This window comes from Notothenia rossii (assembly GCF_949606895.1).
Source record: "Notothenia rossii genome assembly, chromosome: 3".
Lineage (NCBI taxonomy): Eukaryota > Metazoa > Chordata > Actinopteri > Perciformes > Nototheniidae > Notothenia > Notothenia rossii.
Window position 1 is genome coordinate 66,042,422 of NC_136901.1, and position 20,603 is coordinate 66,063,024.

A 20,603-nucleotide genomic window follows, 5' to 3' on the forward strand; every position below is an offset into this window, starting at 1 on the left:
TTTATCTCCGGTAGAATTCTGATCAGGCATTAGCTCCGCCTCCTCTTTTTTTTGTTTTCAAGCTAAGGACCCAAAATCCGCTTTTCTCTAACAGGGCTGCAAAAGAGGGGTATGAGCAGTATGAGGCATGGCTACAATGGGTGAACTGTTTGGTATTTTAAGCAAAAAAACTTCACAGACATGTTTTGTATAGGTATGGCCCTACAATATATGTTTCCAATATAGCATAATAGGTCCACTTTAAGGTAAGATGGCGCCTGCCAATTAAGGGCTTTGTAGGCGAGAAGATGGATTTTGAATTCTATCCTGTGTTCTATAGGGAGCCAGTGTAAGGCAGCCAGAACAGGAGTAATGTGGTCCCTTTTCCTAACTCTAGTTAGTACACGTGCTGCAGCATTTTGAATCAACTGAAGCCACTTAACTGACTTTTTGGTCCACTCTGATAATAAGGAGTTACAATAATCCAGCCTTGAAGTAACAAATGCATGGATTAGTTTCTCTGCATCGTTTTGAGGCAAGATATGCCTGATTTTTGCAATGTTACGTAGATGAAAGAATACATGTGGTGTATTTTGCATATCGCTCAGTAGCCAACGATCTCTGAGTCTGTTGGCTCGGACATAAACTCTGTAATAAATGTAGTCTACATTTCATAAGAGGTGTAAAACCTGAGAGCATTTAAAATCACATTTGAACTAAATGCTTATATAATCTGTAGTTGTATTTGTATTGTTGATTGTTTGTATGAACGAGGCGATGTAGAGAAGGTTAAGCTGTCATTATTAGGCTGTTATGTACTGTTGGAGTGGTAAGCACTGAGCAGGCCTATTGTTTTGGGATATTTGTAGGGTTAGGTGCACGGTCCGTGAGTGTTTTTTAATTGGTTAAGTGGTCCTTAAGAAAAAGTTTGAGAAACACTGCACTAGTGGATTATCAACGGGGGGAGCCTCGCTGCGGGGAAATTAAACAGATGGCTGTCCGCCCCTGAAAAATGTCTATGCTGTAGTGCCGAGAGACGGGAGTCGGAGGCGGGGTATCGAAGGTACAAGCTAGACTTTTATTTAACATCAGAACAACATGTAAACAGCTTTTTGCCCGGGAAGATAAGACCGGGGGAAACAGGAAGTCCGGTCAACTCACTAATGTCCGTGCGGAACAATACCCCAACCCATAGTTCCGTGGGTGAATAATGTCAATCACCACACAAGCCCCCCCAGAATTCACCCATAGTCAAAACCCTCGCGCCTGGGAGGAAGTACCGCCCGACCCCGGCGCGTACGGACCACAGGGGCTGAGGAGGGCGGGTCCGCAGGCGAGGGCAGGGGCAGGGGCGCCAACGAGGGCGAGGGCATCCCCACAGGGGGTGGGGGGCGGGACACGGGAGGGCGGCCCCGACGTGGGGGCAGAGCCAACTCTAACGGCCTGGAAACGTCCACGTGAGCAGGCTTAATCCGATCAACGGACACAGTCTCAGGCCTGCCACCAACGTCCACCACCAGGCTCTTGTCCCCGTGACGTATGACCCTGAACGGACCGTCGTAAGGGGGGCGCAGGGGACCGCGGTGAGCGTCGTGGCGAATAAAAACGAAATCCGCCGACCGTAATCCGGGGGACACCCGGAAAGCTGGGTTGCTGTGCTGCGACGTGGGGACGGGCGTGAATGTCCCGGCGGTCTCCAGCAGGGAGGAGAGCTGCCCGGCTGCAGACCAGGGCACAGTGGCGGTGGGAATGAATTCCCCGGGGACCCGTAGCGTCTGGCCATAGACGAGCTCCGCCGACGAGGACTGCAGGTCTTCCTTGGGGGCACACCTGAGGCCGAGCATAACCCACGGGAGCTTATCCACCCAGTTGCCGTCTGTCAATCCGGCACGCAGTGACGCCTTCATGGATCGGTGAAACCGCTCACACAATCCGTTAGCCTGGGGGTGATATGCGGTGGTGCGGTGCAGCTTGACCCCCAAACCCACAGCAACAGCGTTCCACAGCTCCGAGGTGAACTGAGAACCGCGGTCAGAGGAGAGGTCAGACGGGGTCCCGAAGCGCGCCACCCACGTGCCGATGAAAGCGCGGGCGACGTCGGAAGCTGACGTCGAGGTGAGGGGAACGGCCTCGGGCCAGCGGGTCGTCCTGTCCACCATCGTAAACAGGTAGGTGAAACCGTGAGAGGGGGGAAGCGGACCTACGAGGTCGACATTGACATGGTCAAACCTCCTCTCAGGAACCGCAAACAGTTCAAAAGGGGCCCTAGTATGGCGGTGGACTTTAGCCCGTTGACAAGCCACGCATGCGTCGACCCAGGACTTCACGTCCTTCTTAAGCCCCTGCCACACGAACTTCTGCGACACCAACTTCACGGACGGTTTCCTACCGGGGTGGGAAAGATTGTGAACCGCCTCAAAAACGGGTCGGCGCCAGTCCGTAGGGACTAGCGGTCGAGGCTGGCCCGTGGAGATGTCACACCACAGCTTCGCGCCCGAGTCACCGACCGTGACCTCCTCCAGTCGCAATCCCGTGACCGAGGCCTTGAGGGTCTGGATCCCGTGGTCAGAGGCCTGGTCAGCGCCCATGCGGAGGTAATCGAGGCCCAGCTGCACAGCTCCGATGACCGATCTGGAGAGGCAGTCCGCGACCACGTTAGCCTTGCCAGCGATGTGTCGTATGTCCGTGGTGTACTCGGAGATGTACGAAAGCTGGCGTTGCTGTCGGGCGGACCACGGCTCGGCCACCTTGGACATGCAGAAGGTAAGTGGCTTGTGATCCACGAACGCCGCAAACTCCCGGCCTTCCAGCAGGAAACGGAAGTGGCGAACAGCCAAATAGAGACCAAGGAGTTCCCTGTCGAAAGCGCTGTACTTGCGCTCCCTGGGAGTCAACTGGCGGCTGAAAAAGGCAAGCGGTTGCCAGGCGCCGTCGACCCATTGTTCATGCACCACGCCCACAGCGTAGTCAGACGCGTCGGTGGTGATAGCGATGGGGGCCCTGTGTGACGGGTGAGCCAACATGGCGGCTTCGCTCAGGGCGGCTTTGGTGGCATCGAAAGCGGCTTCCCTTTCAGCCGTCCAGTCTATGGCCTGGCCGGGGGACTTGTCCTTGAGGGCCTCGTACAGCGGGCGCATGGTGTGGGCCGCCCGGCAGATGAACCGGTGATAAAACGTCACCATCCCGAGGAACTCTCGGAGCGCCCGAGCTGTAGACGGTCGTGGAAAGGCGGACACGGCCTCCACTTTCGATGGGAGGGGGGCGGCTCCATCTTTGCTGATGAGATGCCCGAGGAAGTGGATGGAGGACAACCCGAACTGACACTTTGCCAGGTTGACAATCAGGCCGTGTTGGCTGAGCCTCGCAAAAAGGACACGGAGATGTGCCTGGTGCTCTTCAGAGGAGGAGCTGGCGACAAGGATGTCGTCTAAATAGACGAAAATGAATGGCATGTCTCTGAGCGCCGAATCCATCAGCCGCTGAAAGGACTGAGCTGCGTTCTTAAGTCCAAACGGCATACGCAGGAACTCGAAAAGCCCGAACGGCGTAATCACCGCAGTTTTGGGGACGTCTGAGGGGTGCACCGGAACCTGATGGTAGCCCCGCACCAGATCCACCTTGGAGAAAACCAGCTTGCCCGCCAGGTGTGAAGAGAAGTCCTGGATGTGAGGGACCGGGTAGCGGTCTGGCGTAGTGGCGTCGTTAAGGCGGCGGTAGTCACCACACGGTCGCCAGCCACCGGCTGATTTAGGGACCATGTGGAGCGGCGAAGCCCAAGGGCTGTCCGAGCGGCGGATGATGCCCAGACGCTCCATGCTGTCGAACTCCGACTTGGCGACCGACAGCATGTCAGGGTTGAGCCGCCGGGCCCTAGCATAGACTGGGGGGCCTTCAGTGTCAATGTGGTGCTCTACCCTGTGTTTGGTAGTGGCAGCGGAAAAGGTGGGCTGCGTCAAGTCGGGAAACTCACTGAGAAGGTGCTGGAACTTGTCACCCTGTGAGAGTGAGCTGGAGAGCCCGCTGAATGACGCCTCGCCGCGGGTACATGCGAACGAGGCAAACGTCAGTGCGTCCACCAGGCGGCTGTTCTTGACGTCCACCAGCAGTCCGTGAGCGCACAGGAAGTCTGCGCCAAGGAGGGCGAAGGAGATGTCAGCCGTGATGAAATCCCACTTAAACCGCTGACCCTCGAAACACAGGTCCACTGTCTTTGTGCCATAGGTGCGGATAGGGGTGTCGTTAGCGGACGTCAAAGGTGGGCCGTGGCCCCCACCGGCGGCGTCCTCCACCGTAGCCGGCAGGACGCTCCGCTGGGCTCCTGTGTCACAAAGGAGTCTGCGACCAGAGAGGGTGTCCCTGATGAACAGGAGCCGGTTGGATGTGCCCACGCTCGCGGCCACTACCGAGCGCAGGCCTTGGCGTTTCCCGTTTCCTTGTAGGTGCAGGGGGGACGGCACATCCTCGCTTTCGCCCCATAGCGTGCATGGTACTGACACAGGCCAGGGCTGGAGTCGCTGACGTCGGCCCTGGAGCTTCTGCTAGGTGGCATGCCTCTACCAGGGAAGGAGCCGCTGCGTGTCGGGGCCAGCACCTCAGGGGTAAAACGCTGGGTGGCCAGGAAGAACCGGTCAGCTTCTTCGGCTAAAGCGCGTCGCTCAGTAATAGCCGTGTTAGCGAGCGCTGTCTGAACATGCGGCGGCATGTGCCGAAGAAACAGTTCTATGAACAAAAAATTGGGTTTTTCCGTACCTAGCAGGTTGAGCATCATTTCCATGTGGTCCGAAGGCTTGCTGTCTCCCAGGCTATGAATAGCGAGCAGGCGTCGGGCCCGTTCCGACCGAGACAGCTCGAAAGTCTTTAGCAGGAAAGCCTTGAACGCTGCATATTTATCCTGGGCAGGGGGAGATGTAATAAAGCCCACCGTCCGGGTCGCAGTGGAGCTTCCCAGTGCCGAAACGATGTGGAAATAGCGTGATGCGTCATCAGTTACTCCGCGGAGGGCGAACTGAGCCTCCGCCTGTGCGAACCATGCAGCCGCAGATGTATCCCAAAACTCCGGCAGTTTGAAAAAAACTGCGTTATTTGCCATGCTCGGTTCAGTCTCGGATCCTTCTACGAGACTTATGTCGGGGTCACCAATGTAGTGCCGAGAGACGGGAGTCGGAGGCGGGGTATCGAAGGTACAAGCTAGACTTTTATTTAACATCAGAACAACATGTAAACAGCTTTTTGCCCGGGAAGATAAGACCGGGGGAAACAGGAAGTCCGGTCAACTCACTAATGTCCGTGCGGAACAATACCCCAACCCATAGTTCCGTGGGTGAATAATGTCAATCACCACAATGCACACGTTATTATTAATAGTAATTGTAAGAAAACATTTATAACATTTTTATATTATTTTTTGTTTTGTAATCATCTCGCTACCCCCACTTTGGGAACCACTGGTCTAATAGACAGTGAGACTATTTAGGAACAGCTTGTATAATTCTTAGGGGAATATGATCATTAGGGGAGGTGTACTGTACTCGAATGCAATCCTCAGTACAAATTTAAAAAAGTAAAAAAGAAAGAAGCAATGATTTCAGGCAGAAACTGGGACTAATAGAGGCTTATTACCTCTGGTTGCACAAAGAAGAGAAGCAGTAATCTATTCTTGTGCAAGAGGTAGCTTCGTTGTCATAGCAACTGATATCCATTTGTATCCTTCATTTGACAGCTTGAGTAGGCGGGACTTCCGTCTGCCGGATTTCCAAAGATACAGATGTGTCAAGATAATCATTCTCCTCCAAGGCTTTTCAAGGGATTCAAAAGTATCGATTTCTATAGCCTATGATTAGATTATTCTAAATTTAGACCATTGGGCTCATAAGGAGCCAATTGAACTATAGCTACATATAAAAAGGCTGCAATGTTTAGCCTTAATATAATTTTTTTTAAATATAATTAAAGAGAGACAACGTTCACAGCATTTGAAGGTTAGCTTAGCAAAGACATTTTTATTACAATATCCTTTTGATACAATAAAGAGCGACAGTACAAGATTTATAAAATGTGAAAGGACGACTAATTTGCTCTGACCAGTATAAACAAAAACGGAAGTAGTACAAATAACTATCTTGTTTCTTTTTATCATCTCTGGTTGGAAAATCAATAACATTTCCCAGAAGTCTTTGCAGCTGAACTGTCACCCAAAATGTCAGCACCCTAAGAACTCATGCACGGGGGTTATTACAGTACCATTTACTTTAAAAGATACGCATGTGTTTTCGTCATGCCAGTATATAATAGTCCGTCAATGTGGCCATAGTCTACGTTTAATGACAATACAGTAGTAGTCAAAAGCTAGCTAGCTAGCTAGCTAACGCCAGCTAACAGTTAGGACCTTCATGCTGGAAGGTAACTGACAGCAGCTTAACGACAACATGTCCCTTTCTCTAGTTAAACGGTGGTGTGACACACCACTGCTAAGACGTGTTTTACAGTTCAAAGAGTACAGGAGGAAAATACAAAGCTGTAATATGACCTACACACTGTTAAGACACCGCTGGATGAAAAGGCTGCCTGTGTTCTCCAGCAGCTTCAGGATAATCAGCACTAAAACAGATAAGGTAGGCTGACAAACTAATACTGGAACATATTCATGGTCTCTGTGCATTTATCCCCGTTCATAATTCTGTAAAACAGTAGTATTAGAGATTAAAAGCAGCCTTTGTTTACAGATAGGGGCTGGAAGCAAGAACTGTACTTAGGTACAAATTCAGGGTACTTGTACTTTGCTTGAGTATTTCTATTATATGTAACATTATAGCCCTACGTAATTACGAAACCATTTACATTATACTTTTCACCTCACTATCTTTGTCAGAGAGCTCTATTTACAAGATTGAAAATCATTCAAAACCATGTATCTCTACTTTCAATTTTGCTTGTGCATTTTTATAATAAACTGAATGATTTAGTTTTATTTTGTTTGCCAAGAGAAACCCCTTTCTTCTTGAGCAGACGTGGTGATTCTACTTTTGGTACTTTATCAGAATCCTGTTAAAGAAATTCTAACCCCAAAAATTATCATTTGGATATTAATTGCTCAACCAGTTTTACCTTGAATACTAATAGATACTTAATTCAACCCCCATGCCCCATGAGGTTAACAAAGAATACAAACATGGGGAGAAGCCTTGGCACATCAAAGTAAATGCAGGCCAAAAACTTGTGCAGTAAAATCCAAGTCTTATTTATCTAGTTGATCACTCACTACTAGTGTTGGTTGTTGGGCTGGTGCGGAAGTAGATGTTTTTTTTAACTAGTACTCGTAGGTTTTACCGAAAATGTTTGGAAAAAGTGAGCAGACAAAGAATCAAGAATTCAAGGTAAATCTGTGATTCATTCATTATACAAATGTAATTTTTTGTAATTTAGCTGATAATGATAACACACTTCTACTTAAAGGTGGGGTAGGTAATTCACTTCAGAAACACTTTTTGTTATCTTCCATGGAATGCTCTTAAGATCCTGATAGCAATGAATACATTAAATGCTTTGACAATAAATACATTAAAAAATGTCATCTGTGGAAGCCGTGGCGCTGTAAAAAGGATGGATGGCCTACCTGCCTGTCAGGCTTCCATCCGTGCACAAAATTATCTCGTGCCCTCATTGGTCATGTGCGTGTTTGTGTGTGTTGGAGGAGGGGCTCTGTAAGGAAGTCTGAAGAAAGAGGCAGATTTTTTCCGGTTGTGTACTTTCAAATTCTAGCGCACTCGAGCTGGTTTCTCCATTCTTACCTACACTACCTTTAAGGAGGTTCTGAATGTGCCCCATTAAGAAAGTATATTCTGCCCGAATATTTTTCAAAACATTTTTAAAATGTTACTGTCACACTCAGCAGTTGTTAAATAGCTGTCATACTAATCTGCAGACCCTCTGTTGCCTTTAAGGATACGATTGACCTGTCTAAGTTTCCTGTGGACAGAATCAGGAATTTTTGCATCATCGCTCATATTGACCATGGAAAAAGCACGTTGGCTGACAGGCTGTTGGAAATAACAGGTACGTTTTCTTCATCACATGAGCACATCAGCTTTTTTTCCAACTTAGTTTTAAAGTGGCTCTATTGTGCTCATAATCAGGTTCATGTCTGTATTTTCTACCTCTCCTGGGACATGTCTCCTTGCTTTAATGTTCAGAAAGCTCTTTATTGTTCTCATACTGCCTGTGCTGCAGCACCTTTTTTCACCCTCTGTCTGAAACCAGAGCCCAGTCTGCTCTGATTGGTTAGCTGGCCGGCTCTGTTGTGATTGGTCAACCAGAGATGTCCCTCCCCTAAGCTTATGTACAATGTGTTGGAGCGCTAGCCAATAGAAGCATGAGTGTTAAATTGTGATGTCACTATGTTACAGAAATATACAAAAGAGTCCAATGGAGGCGTTTCAGGCAGAGGTGTGGCAGAGAAACTCCCCTGAGAGGGAACACAGGCATTTTAGCAAGACCATCTTCATGTATAAAACCTATATAACACACTTCAGGAAAGAGAAAGCCCCAAAAACATAATAGGGCCCCTTTAATATGTTACTCTACTCATTTCTTTGTCTTTTATCTGCAGTGTCCCCTTTGCTGTAACAATGTAAATCCCTCTACTGTATATAGAGGATGTCTGATTCTGATTTTTTTGGATGTCACTGACTAACAGGTGCCATAGCAAAGACGGACAAGAACAAGCAGGTGTTGGACAAGCTTCAGGTGGAGCGAGAGAGAGGGATCACAGTGAAGGCTCAGACGGCCTCGCTGATCTACAGCTACGAGGGAGAGCAGTACCTCCTGAACCTTATTGACACGCCGGTCAGTACTAAGCTGGATGTGATGTCAGGAAAAAAGAACTACTTTCTCTCCTTGTTGTTCATGGTTGTTTTGCTATAGCTGCGGTAGTTCATCAGGACTTTGGTCCTAAGAGAAGAAACTCTAGAAACTCTGCCCGGTGCGTTCTTATAATGTTGTTTCTTGCAGGTTTTCTAAACCTAGATAATAGTGAGACATTTTTACTTTATTACCAAGCTTTGAATTCAATTATTTTTCCCTCTACTGCTACTAGAGATTAATCAGGTTACCAGATAACTTAAACATAATTTATTTTAAAACATCCACATCCAATCGGAGGTTCATTTGTAATGTTTGAAATTAAATGTTTTTGCATCTTTCATCAAATATATTACCTTGGTTTCCAATTGTCATGATTATTTTTTCAATTATATATTTTTCGTTCACTGGATCCTTCCATTTAACATTTATAATCTTTTAACCAATTCATTGTTATTTGTTTCATCATTGACACAAAAAATGTCTGTTCTTGATCTCTTCTGGTGTTGTTCTAAAGACCTGAAGAGAGCAATATGAAAATAAAATAGGTTAACTATATTCTTGTCTTGTGTGATACTGTATGTCCAAAAGTTTTTAAATCTCCGGTGCTTCTCTTCTCTATAGGGTCATGTGGACTTCAGTTACGAGGTTTCTCGATCGATTTCAGCCTGCCAAGGGGTCCTGTTGATTGTCGACGCCAATCAGGTACAAACCCAGACTCATAGCTCTCTTTTTTCTCAGAAAAGTATTGTTGATGTACTTATATATAATATTTTTGCTGTCATGTGAAGGGGATTCAGGCGCAGACAGTTGCCAACTTCTACTTGGCTTTTGAAGCTCAGATGGCCATCGTCCCTGTCATCAACAAGGTACAAATATCTTTATGCCTTTTTGATTTGTCTGCTTGACTACTATTTAGAATGTCATTTGAATTCTGCATTTTCCCCTCAGATTGATTTAAAAAATGCTGATCCAAAGCGAGTGGAGTCCCAGATAGAAAAAGTTTTTGATATTCCATGTGAGGAATGCATTAGGGTGAGTGGTAGCATAATGAAAGGTGTATTTTCAGTATCGCTTTGAAATAACTGTTAATTCCAGATTTCATTTTTTTCTCCAGATTTCAGCTAAGCTTGGAACAAACATTGAAGAGGTTCTCCGAGCGGTTGTGGAGAGAATCCCCCCGTAAGCAGCTTCATTCAGTCTTATTTCTCACATGAAACACGTTTGACACATAAAAGTGAAGCTGTTTTATTTGTGCTTGTCTTCTCAGGCCCGCAGCAAGTATTGATGAACCTTTTAAAGCCCTCGTGTTCGACTCCACCTTCGACCATTACAGAGGGGTGGTGGCCAACATCGCTCTGTTTGGGGGTCGGGTCAAGAAAGGGGACAAGGTCGTGTCGGCGTATCTCGGGAAAACCTACGAGGTCAACGAGCTGGGGCTCCTCCGGCCGGCTGAGCACCCGACACAGAAGCTGTATGTTCACTCTTTCTCCTCTCCATTCATTTCTTTCACTTCTTTCACCCAATACAGCTGATGTTATTTACAGAATATATCATTTCAACTATTTTGGTCATTTAGTTACATTTGTAATCAAAATGGCCAAACATGCTGGTTCAATCTTCTCAGTTTTTTGTCTTATATGATAATAAACTAATTATACTAGGCTTCAGGAAATGTTTTGTCATTGTGTACATTTTTTTAAATGTGTATACATCAAACAATCCATAATCAATTGTTTTATTAAGCTGCATTCACATAATAAGCAATGTTCTCTTTGCTTACTGCGGGGTTGGGCGAGGAACCTTGCGGTGAAAACAGCCGGTTAAGTTTTTTTTTTATGGCTACGTCCCATGCTAGCTTTAGCCGCTACATACAGCTGTTATCTGATTGGTTGCGCATTGAAAGGTCAGCTGTGAACAGCACTAAAAAAAGAACCCTTTCATTTATTGTGTAAAGCACTAAGTGCACTTACTTTTTTAGCTTTTGAAAAAACATGCACTGAAGGGGTTTTACCTTTGAATCTGTTCCTCTTCTTGTTTAGGTTTGCAGGCCAAGTAGGCTACATAATAGCAGGGATGAAGGATGTGAAGGAGGCGCAGATTGGGGACACTCTCTACCTCCAAGAGCACCCGGTGGAAGCTCTTCCAGGGTTTAAACCCGCCAAAGCAATGGTCTTTGCTGGTAAGATGTTTTATTATCTGCTTCCTGCTGTCAGAGAAAAATCTCTGTGAAAATGTGAACTGGATTTGAGGATTCTTTAAAACTTTTTACTTTTTGTATTGCCTTTACCTATAACAGAAATAGACTCAAAATAACCACAAAGAAACATGACTACAAAGAGACATTTCAAAGCTACAAAGGGAATCAAAGGACTAAAATGAGACACAAAAAGACTACAAAGGGACCAAAAAGGGAAGCAAAAACACAACAAAGAGACATAAAATGACTTCAAAGAGACTTACAAATACCTAGAGACTTAACCCAACTACAAAGACGCACACAATGACAACTAAGAGAGATATAAAAGGACTACAATGAGACAAACAGAAACACTACAGAGAGAGACAAGTCACTACAAATAAACATAGATTGACTACAAAGTAAAAAACAAAACACAACAAAGAGACGCAATGACTTCAAAGAGACTTAAATTGACTCTATAGACTTGAAACGACTATACAGACATGTTTAAAATGTACTAATAAATGTCTACAAAGATGCAACTAACCACAACAAAAAGACTCAAATTGAATACAAGTTGTTATGTCATGAGGTGGGGCTTTTTTTTTGCTTCTTTCCTAATCGGCCAATGGATGTACTCAAAGGTAAAAGTCCTTCAATGCATGTCGTGTCTCACTAGCTAGCACAGTAGGTGCTCTTAGTGCTTTACACAATAAATGAAACGGGTCCTTTTTTCTGAGGTTGTGCAATCTACATATTTGTTTCCTGTCCCCCAGGCATGTATCCCATGGACCAGTCAGAGTACCCAGCCCTTCGCAGTGCCATTGAGAGGCTGACCCTGAATGACTCCAGTGTCACGGTGCAGAGAGACAGCAGCATGGCCCTGGGAGCCGGCTGGAGGTGAGGAGCCCTGCTTTGAATTAGAATGAAAAATGACTCCTAATGGTACGACAAGGAGGACATGTTTTGCCGCAGCATCATTTGTATTTATTTGCGTAACTCAAACTAGACGTGCCGGCAAGGTTTTTCCCGCCATGGCCGAAATAACCACTCCTGCTGCTTTGTGCATGTTGTTACAGAGTTACAGATATGTCGGGAAACCGAATGCTATCATGTCCAGGTTCATAACATCAGCCAAAAACACACAAGGAGCTGTCTTCATCGTCTCTAGCACGTCACGTGTTGGCTGAAAGAATCTTGTTTAATACAGTGTTATGAACCCAAAAATAAACAGATTCCGAAATAACTGCCTAATGATGCTAATTAGTGAAAAACCAATGCTATGTCAGGTCTGTCGACATGATGGGAAGCAAACACGTTCAAAAAGCTTGTTTTCTGAATGGAGATTGGATCGATCAGGCTAAGCAAAGCTTCTATTGTAGCTGCTCCATCCACTCTCAAAATAACATGAGGTGATAACCCAACACAGCCAATGAAAGAAAACAGTAGGTGGTGATTATGCAGCAAACTGCTACAGATCTGCAGGTCATTAAATAAACCAAAAGAAGTTTCATCAGTTTCTTCACAAATTGGGTATCACATGATATGATTTATAACAAAATCAGCAACTTTTCTGCATACCATGTGTTGCCAAACTTTAGCGCTCATTGATCCTTACAGGTCATATTAGTCCAGGTGATGAAATTGAATATTATTTCTTTAGTGGTATTAATTTAGAATAGATGATTCAGAACTATGAAGATGCGCTGGAATATTTATTCTGTTTTACAGATGATCTCTTTCTGAACATGCTCTTTGAAATAGAAAGAATGAATATTAGTTATAAAATGTAAGTGTTCGTCCTGTGCTCCTGCAGGCTGGGCTTCTTGGGTCTTCTGCACATGGAGGTGTTCAACCAGAGGCTGGAGCAGGAGTACAACGCCTCAGTGATAGTGACAGCCCCCACTGTTCCCTACAAGGCTGTGCTCTCTTCACCCAAACTCATCAAGGTGAGAGACGTTTCCTCCTGATGGGACACGCTCCCGTTGTACACTTTAAGGTTGAAAAAAACAGATACTTTGTCATATTTTAATGGAATCATTTGGAGTAGACTGAGAGTTGACACACTGATATCGCTAGCGCCATTTTTATATTTGTTTAGAGCTTCTGTTGATTGGTTATTAGTGTATCTGTTTTACAAAATACGCTTGTTACTTTTTCCTTTTTATGCCTATTTCAGCAGAAATTAATCTGTCCTATGGTGTTGTCTACTGGATTTGTTGAATAATTTATAGAACACTTTGGAGGAAAATCTGAATGCTTTGTTGCAAAGTCAATACCACAACAAAATGTTGTAATCCCATTGGCAGAAATGTAGTGAAAACGAAGACTTCAAATGTATATTTAAACTACAAATGTTCACAATGTTGAAATCTTTAACGACCAATGATGGTATAAATGTTAGCGATATAGCATGAATATAAAGGCAACTTTTTACAGCCATTTTTTAATACCCGGTCTATTTTGCATAAATATGTGACTTTAACCTCAGAGAATATCATCTCAGGGAATATATGAGTTATCTTGTAAATATAACCTTTTTCTTGCTATATTATTGTGGGGTTGAGTGTTTTGTTGGGTGAATTGTGACTTTAAAATAATGAAAACTTTTGAAGCCTGTTTTATTTTGAGGTTGAAATGTTTCTCCCTGCAGGAACACGGCAGTGAGGAGATCACCGTGGTGAACCCGTCTCACTTCCCAGATAGAGCCGTTGTGTCTGAGTATCTGGAGCCGATGGTGCTGGGGACCATCCTCACTCCGGACAGCTACACCGGCAAGATCATGACCCTCGCCTTGGTAAGAGCAGCATGGAACATTCACACACAGACTAATGGCCATCATTTTTACACTGCAACATTTTCATTTAGGTCAGGTTGAGTATCTGTAAGAAAAAAGCAACTTAAAAAAAAGAGTATGTGTGTTTTGTGTGTTAACAAACTTGTTTATAATTCCGTTGCTACTTTCATTTTGAGGGCTTTTCTCTTAAGAGAAGTGTCTCTTTGTTTGTTATGTTTTCTAATGTCAAATGATGTTTTATCGTTGTTTCCCCAAAGAACCGCAGAGGGATCCAGCAGAACATGGTGTACATAGACGACCAGCGAGTCATGATGAAGTATCTCTTCCCTCTCAATGAAATCGTTGTGGATTTCTACGACCTGCTCAAATCGATGTCCTCCGGTTACGCCAGGTACAAATACGCAAGTGCTACTAAGTGTTGGGGGGGTACTAACTTCAAACTGGAAGAAGATAAACTACTGCAAAGTAGTAGTTTGGTTAACTGGTGCTACATAGAAAAAGTCTTTCAAACTACTTTGTAAAACAAAATAGTAGATTTGACATGATAAGAAATATGAAACGTTTATTTAGAAATAGTGAGCACAGGCCAAACAAATGACATTTAATAGTACTAAATACTAAATATTCTCTCAACACTGGTGCTACAGATATAAATACATGTGGTATTGATTGAGTACCATTAGGTAAATGCACTTAAAGTATTAGGATTAAAAGTACTATTTGAAAAATAGTCAAATATTTTAAAGCAAAAGCAGCACATTTTCACATTTAAGAATCTAGAAATGTGAAATATTTTATTAATTCAAATTCATTTTCTGTTAACACACTTTTAATTACTTAAATATAATGTTAGATGGTTTTAATTTACACTAAATAATCATATTATTGAAAGTTTTTCCTAAGTATTATGTGTGTACTACAAGTACAGTACTTGTTGTAAATGTACTTTCCACCACTGGGTCCACATCATAAAAACGTAATATATGAAATGATGCATTTCAAGGTTTGTTTTGAGTGTGGGATAAATAATAATATTGCATTACTTATGGCTGACACTGAAAGCGTCCCATCATTCTACCTCCCGTAGCTTTGACTATGAGAACGCAGGCTACCAGGCTGCTGATCTGATAAAGATGTATATCCTGCTGAACGGGGAACCTGTGGAAGAACTCATCACCATTGTGCACAGGTAAACATTTTTCCTTCTTCACGAAACCTTTTGAATAAAAGAAGATCCTCACTGGTCTCAGGAGGAGTAACCCTGGCGCTGCTTGACAGCATTCTCATTTTTCTTTGTCCCAGCAGGCTCCCTTAGCTTAATTATTATCGCTAGCAGATCTTTTACGAGTTTACATAATTTCAAGGTTGTGTGGTCCCTCATTACTATAGTAGTTCTTCTCAGTCTATGGAGCATGAAATGTATTTAAACACCAAGGATAACATAAAAAAACGACCTACTGGCAGCCAGTGGTGACATTATATATTATAACGACTTTACCCAGCGGACAAGGACTTTGTTCCATGTGAGACGAGGACAAAAGAGTAAACTCACGGGCGAGAAATGATGACGCACAGCAGATCTGAATTGAATGTACTTACTACCAAAGCCAGTACAGACTGGTAAATAAAGAGTGCTATGCTCCACCAACAACGGCTGCTCTATGACCAATCACAGAGCAGAACATCTGTGTAATACAAATACTTTATCCAATTACGACAAGGGCAGATACTTGTGAAGAAATGATTAAAGGAATAGTTTGACATTTTGGGAAATATCCTTATTTACTTTTGTCTTAGTTGAAAGAATGAATACCATTTCTGTCTGTGTATTGTGTTTGGAGCTAGATCAAAGCAAAGAAAAAAAAAAGATTAATATTACAAACTCGTTTCAATTACAATGGCATGTATGAGGGTAATTGTATGTAAACAAAAAAAGGGGGTAACTATTCAGAAAAAAAATAAACAAAAAGTTATAAATTAACAGAAGAAAATTTGGATGTTTTCACAGAAAATAGTTTTAAATGTACTAGAAAGACACTCAGATTTGTTTTTATTTTAATGATTTTAATGAACGAAAACAATATCCAAATTTGAAAATACATTTTCTGAGGGCTATCTTTGCGTATAAATTGTCTTTTTTTTTTTTTTTTTTTTTTGCTGACTATTACCACCCTTCCTCATATCATTTCTAAAGTATTTATGGTAAGCTAGAATATTGAATGTTCTCTGCATTTATCAGCTGCTGTATGTGGAGGTTTTTGTTGCATGGCACTTCTTGCTGGTAGTTTTTTGGATCTGACCGGTGTGTTGTCATTGCAGAGACCGTGCGTACAACATGGGGAAAGCCATGTGTGAGCGCCTCAAAGACTCCATACCCAGGCAGATGTTTGAGGTGGCTATACAGGCAGCTATTGGAAGCAAGGTTATCGCGAGGGAAACGTAAGTACAAGAGGCAGCGCTAAGCTTCTTTGTTAGACTCATATACGATTCAAAACAACGCATATACAGTATATAAAGAACAATGAATTGTATTTGACTCTTTCAGGATAAAGGCGTTCAGAAAAAATGTTCTCGCTAAATGTGTAAGTCGGATTTGAACTTAACTCTCAAAAGTTGCTGAATAAAAAAAAATGCACCACTAACACTAGTGTTGAAATCTGTATGTTTGTTTGTCCTGGTAGTACGGAGGTGACATAACACGGAAGATGAAGCTGCTGAAGAGACAGGCGGAGGGGAAGAAGAGGATGAGGCGCATCGGCAACGTGGAAGTTCCCAAAGACGCTTTCATTAATGTTCTGAAGAGGAAAGAGAAATAGACTGAAGTCGTAGTAGTATTTTATTGTTATATATATTGATATCATTATCATATGCAGCAGGTTTTTTTAAAAGGCCCTGCCAGATTTTCTCGAAATAAAATAGACATTGTTTCCGCAAACTTTTGTTTTTGTGCCTATTTCCACATTATGCACCCATTATTTAGTTTTACAGATTTATTTTTATATGTGCACACACATAGGAGAGGAATTTAAAGATCAAATGTTATTCAAATATTATAAATCGAATGCGTTCTAACTGTTATATCTATCTGTCATAATTAAATAGCAGAATATCTAACCTCCTTTTTTGTAAAGGAATGTATAATACATCATTTATTATTGAACAAGTTGCTATTGTTTGAAGTACACATTACTGTACAGTGCAGTTAGTAGCCAATGATTGTATTCCTAGAGCTTTAATAGTCTTTATAATTATTTGATAAACTTGATAATTTGCTAATATCTTTTGTAATTTCAGTTTTTATAGACAGCAAAAATAATAACTGGCAGATTTACAGATAACTAAAGAATATTGTTTTGCTCTGTATTCAGCAAAACATTGATAATGCCAGTGGAAACATTTCCTGTATAAAAAACGTAATATGCTTATTTAATCATAAGTTTTGGAGACTTTATGAAACGACAGAAACTGAGACAATGAAGCAGTTTATCCACTAGATGGCAGCATTAGCTCAAACAGAAGCAGAAGGGAATTTTCACCCATGAAAAGATCTCATTGCTAGTGGCGACTCGTCATTAGGGGCTGACACTAGGTGGGGGGGCACAGATCATGTTTAGTCATCTGATTCGTCTGTACATTGCTGTTTTAGTCTGCGTTCTTCTAATTAGTGTCTACACTACAGTGTGCCTATTGAGCCGTGTTGAGCGATGTGGGGCAAGCCCCTCTCTCTGCTGTTAAAATGAACGTGTACTGTAAAAACTACACTGCGCATGCTCAGAGTATTAGTGCCGCAAAAATATTATCACCATAGTGCTGCCATACCCACCAAACGTCATCTCGTAATTCAGAGAGCTGATTGGCTGTAAGTACGTGTGCCACGAAAAGTTTAGATGTGAAGAGGAGCAGTTTATAGCGATTCAGTAAAACGGAAAGAAAATGAATGAAGTTGAACATCTTCAGCTTTGGTAAGTTAATTTTATGTCATATCTTCTGCTGGATCGATTGATATTGTGACCTCGGTTTTGATTGATTGATTGAAAAGTTTATTAACAGCTTGTATATTGGGTACAGTACAGTACAGCTCAAAACATACAATTGTTAAGGGGATGCAGACCAGAGAAAGACTTTCGTCTTGTTTACATCAGGGTCCCCCATTTCCAATTCATCATATCATTTAAGACATATAAGACATATTTGACATACAGATGGCTTATTTACAATTTACATACAGGTGTTTTTTTACATACAGATGGCTTATTTACACATTTCATTTTAAATTTCGTTCTAATACATCCTAACCGGACATTTAAGACATACCAAGTCTACAGATATACAGTTAGTAACAGAGTCTAAAATGCGAGTATATACATAGATGGGGGGGAAGCTGTCCATTGTACGAGAGGGTTTAGATTTGTACCATTACCGGAGCCAGTTTTGCAATGATCTCCCCCGAAGGTGCTCTTTAAGAGAGGTTTTGAAGGTAAGTATAGTTTTACTTTCCTTTACAGTAGTGGGAAGAGCGTTCCACCTTGATGTGGCATAATTGCGAAACGTGTATTCCCCTTTTTTTGTGCCAAATCTGGGTTTTACATGATTTGTGGAGCTCCCTCTGGTGTTATGATCATGGTATTCCTTGACCTTTGGGAAGAATTTTGACATGTACATGGGTACCATAGAGGTGTAGTGTATCTTGTAGACCAGGCCCATTGCAAGTAGCTGTACTCTGTCGTCTACTCTAAGCCATCCTAGGTTGTCAAAGTGGGAAGAGGTGAGGTGGGTTCTAGATGAAAGGTCAAGCAGTAGTCTGACCAGTTTATTTTGCGATGTTTGAAGTTGTATTTTTAGCGCCTTGTAGGTGCTATGGTACCATGACGTGCAAGCATAGTCATAGTACCCTTGAATGAGTGCTCCTGCCAGAGTTTTCAGGTTGTTTTTGTTTACCAGAGAGGAGATCCGGTATAGGAATCTAGTTCTTTGATTGACTTTTTTTATTACATTGGATGCCATTTTGTCACAGGAGAGGTTTGCCTCAAGAATAGATCCTAGGTATGTAATTTCCTTCTTACTTGTGACAATAATGTCACCCACTGCAACTGAGAAGTCGTCGGATTTGCTGAGATTATGTTTCGAACCGAAGAGAATGGACTCTGTTTTACCCAGGTGTAATGATAATTTATTATCGGCGAGCCAGGTGCAGATTCTGCCGAGCTCGGAGCTGAGGGTTTTTTCAACCTGCAATCTGCTCCTGTCAGAGACCAGCAGGGCTGAGTCGTCCGCGAACAGGAACAAGTTGCAGTCACATGCTGATGACATGTCATTTGCATAAATTAGGAACAGTAACGGACCTAATATGCTTCCTTGTGGAACACCACAGCTCACTGGGAGGGGGGGGGGGACAGAGTACCGTTTACCTCCACCATCTGTTCTCTCCCCTTGCATCCAGCTCACCGATAGTTTATCAAAACCAATTGCTTTTAGCTTGTCAATCAGAATGGGGTGATTGACAGTGTCGAAAGCCTTTTGCAGGTCCAGCATCACCATGCCGCAGTATTTGCCCTCGTCCACCTCTTGTTTGATGTGGTCGTTTAAATAAAGAAGGCATGTGTCAGTGGAGTGGGATGTTCTAAAGCCAGATTGAAATTCATAGATTAGTTTCTTGTCCGCAAGGTACTTTTCGACCTGTTCATATACTATTTTTTCCATGACTTTCGAGATGGAGGTAAGTATAGAAACAGGGCGGTAGTTGCCTGGGTCCAATTTGCTGCCCTTTTTGTGCAGGGGGGTTACTCTCGCAATTTTGAAGTCTTTGGGTACTTTTCCCTGTTTTATGGAGAGGTTAATTATGTGAGCTATGACTGGTGAGATGGCGGTTGCTGTGTCTCTGAGGAATTTGGAGGGGATATTGTCGTGGCCACTGGCCTTGTTAGGTTGGAGGGCGCTCAGTTGAATGAGTACCTCTGCTGATGTTACCCTTGCTAGACTGAAATCATCTTTGCGTACCCCTAGGTTTTTGTAGTAGGTCATGATGTGATTTACTCCAAAAAGCCCTGAGTGGGAGGGTAATTTATTTACAAGAGTTGTGGCTATGTTTGTGAAAAAAAAATTCAAGTACTTGGCATCGTCCAGTTTGTCTGTGATGAGCCTGTTATCTGTCTTTATGTTTAAGTTCGAAAATCTCGTTTTGAGTTTTTTACTGCAGCCAAGCTGGTTATTGAGTAATTTCCAAAGTTCACGAGGTTTATTTTTGTTTTCCTCAGTTTTGACATTGATGAAATTCTTTTTGGCAGTTTTGATCATGGAGCTTACGTAATTTCTTAGTCTGTTTCTTTCAATTTTTAGTTCAGTCACGTGGGCCAGGAGTTCACTGCTCGTGCTTTTGGAAATCATTGACTGACTTTTATGAAACTCAGAGCATTTTTTGTCTCTGGTTTTCATGGCGGTCAGTATGCCGGAGTGCATCCACGGCTTTGCACGATTTTTTACCCTGGTTGTTCTTAGGGGGGCCAAATCATTGAGTATTGCAGAGAATTTATTTTTGAAACCAAGCCAGTTTCTTCAACTTGCGTACCACTGAGCTCATCTGACCAGTCCAGGCTCTCCACTTCTAGGTTAAAGGCCTCGCTAGAGTAGTTTTTGAGGTCTCCAGATAGGACTGTTTTGTGACAGCCGGCCTTTTGTTTTAGCCTTTTGCGGGTACAGAATATCATATAATGATCACTTAAACCGCATGCTATAACCCCTTTACTGGAGATCTTGGACTTGTCAGAGGTCAGAATGAGATCAATGGCAGTC

General features: G+C 43.2%; 1 protein-coding gene across 2 annotated transcripts; it reads left to right on the top strand.

Moving 5' to 3' along the window:
- The first annotated feature begins 6,142 nt into the window (after nucleotides 1–6,142).
- Nucleotides 6,143–16,749, top strand: guf1 (GTP binding elongation factor GUF1). Of its 2 annotated transcripts, none has more exons than XM_079668978.1 (17): nucleotides 6,143–6,590; nucleotides 7,920–8,031; nucleotides 8,672–8,820; nucleotides 9,460–9,540; nucleotides 9,627–9,704; nucleotides 9,787–9,870; nucleotides 9,953–10,017; nucleotides 10,106–10,309; nucleotides 10,878–11,017; nucleotides 11,794–11,917; nucleotides 12,834–12,966; nucleotides 13,671–13,814; nucleotides 14,072–14,205; nucleotides 14,902–15,003; nucleotides 16,134–16,253; nucleotides 16,360–16,396; nucleotides 16,496–16,749. In XM_079668978.1, the coding sequence occupies exons 1-17, from the start codon at nucleotides 6,405–6,407 to the stop codon at nucleotides 16,628–16,630; spliced, it is 2,028 nt and encodes a 675-aa protein (XP_079525104.1). In that variant the 5' UTR covers nucleotides 6,143–6,404; the 3' UTR covers nucleotides 16,631–16,749. The 2 variants fall into 2 exon arrangements, with proteins under 2 accessions (XP_079525104.1, XP_079525105.1); XM_079668979.1 differs by lacking the exon at nucleotides 6,143–6,590 and adding an exon at nucleotides 6,958–7,352.
- Nucleotides 16,750–20,603: the final 3,854 nt, after the last annotated feature.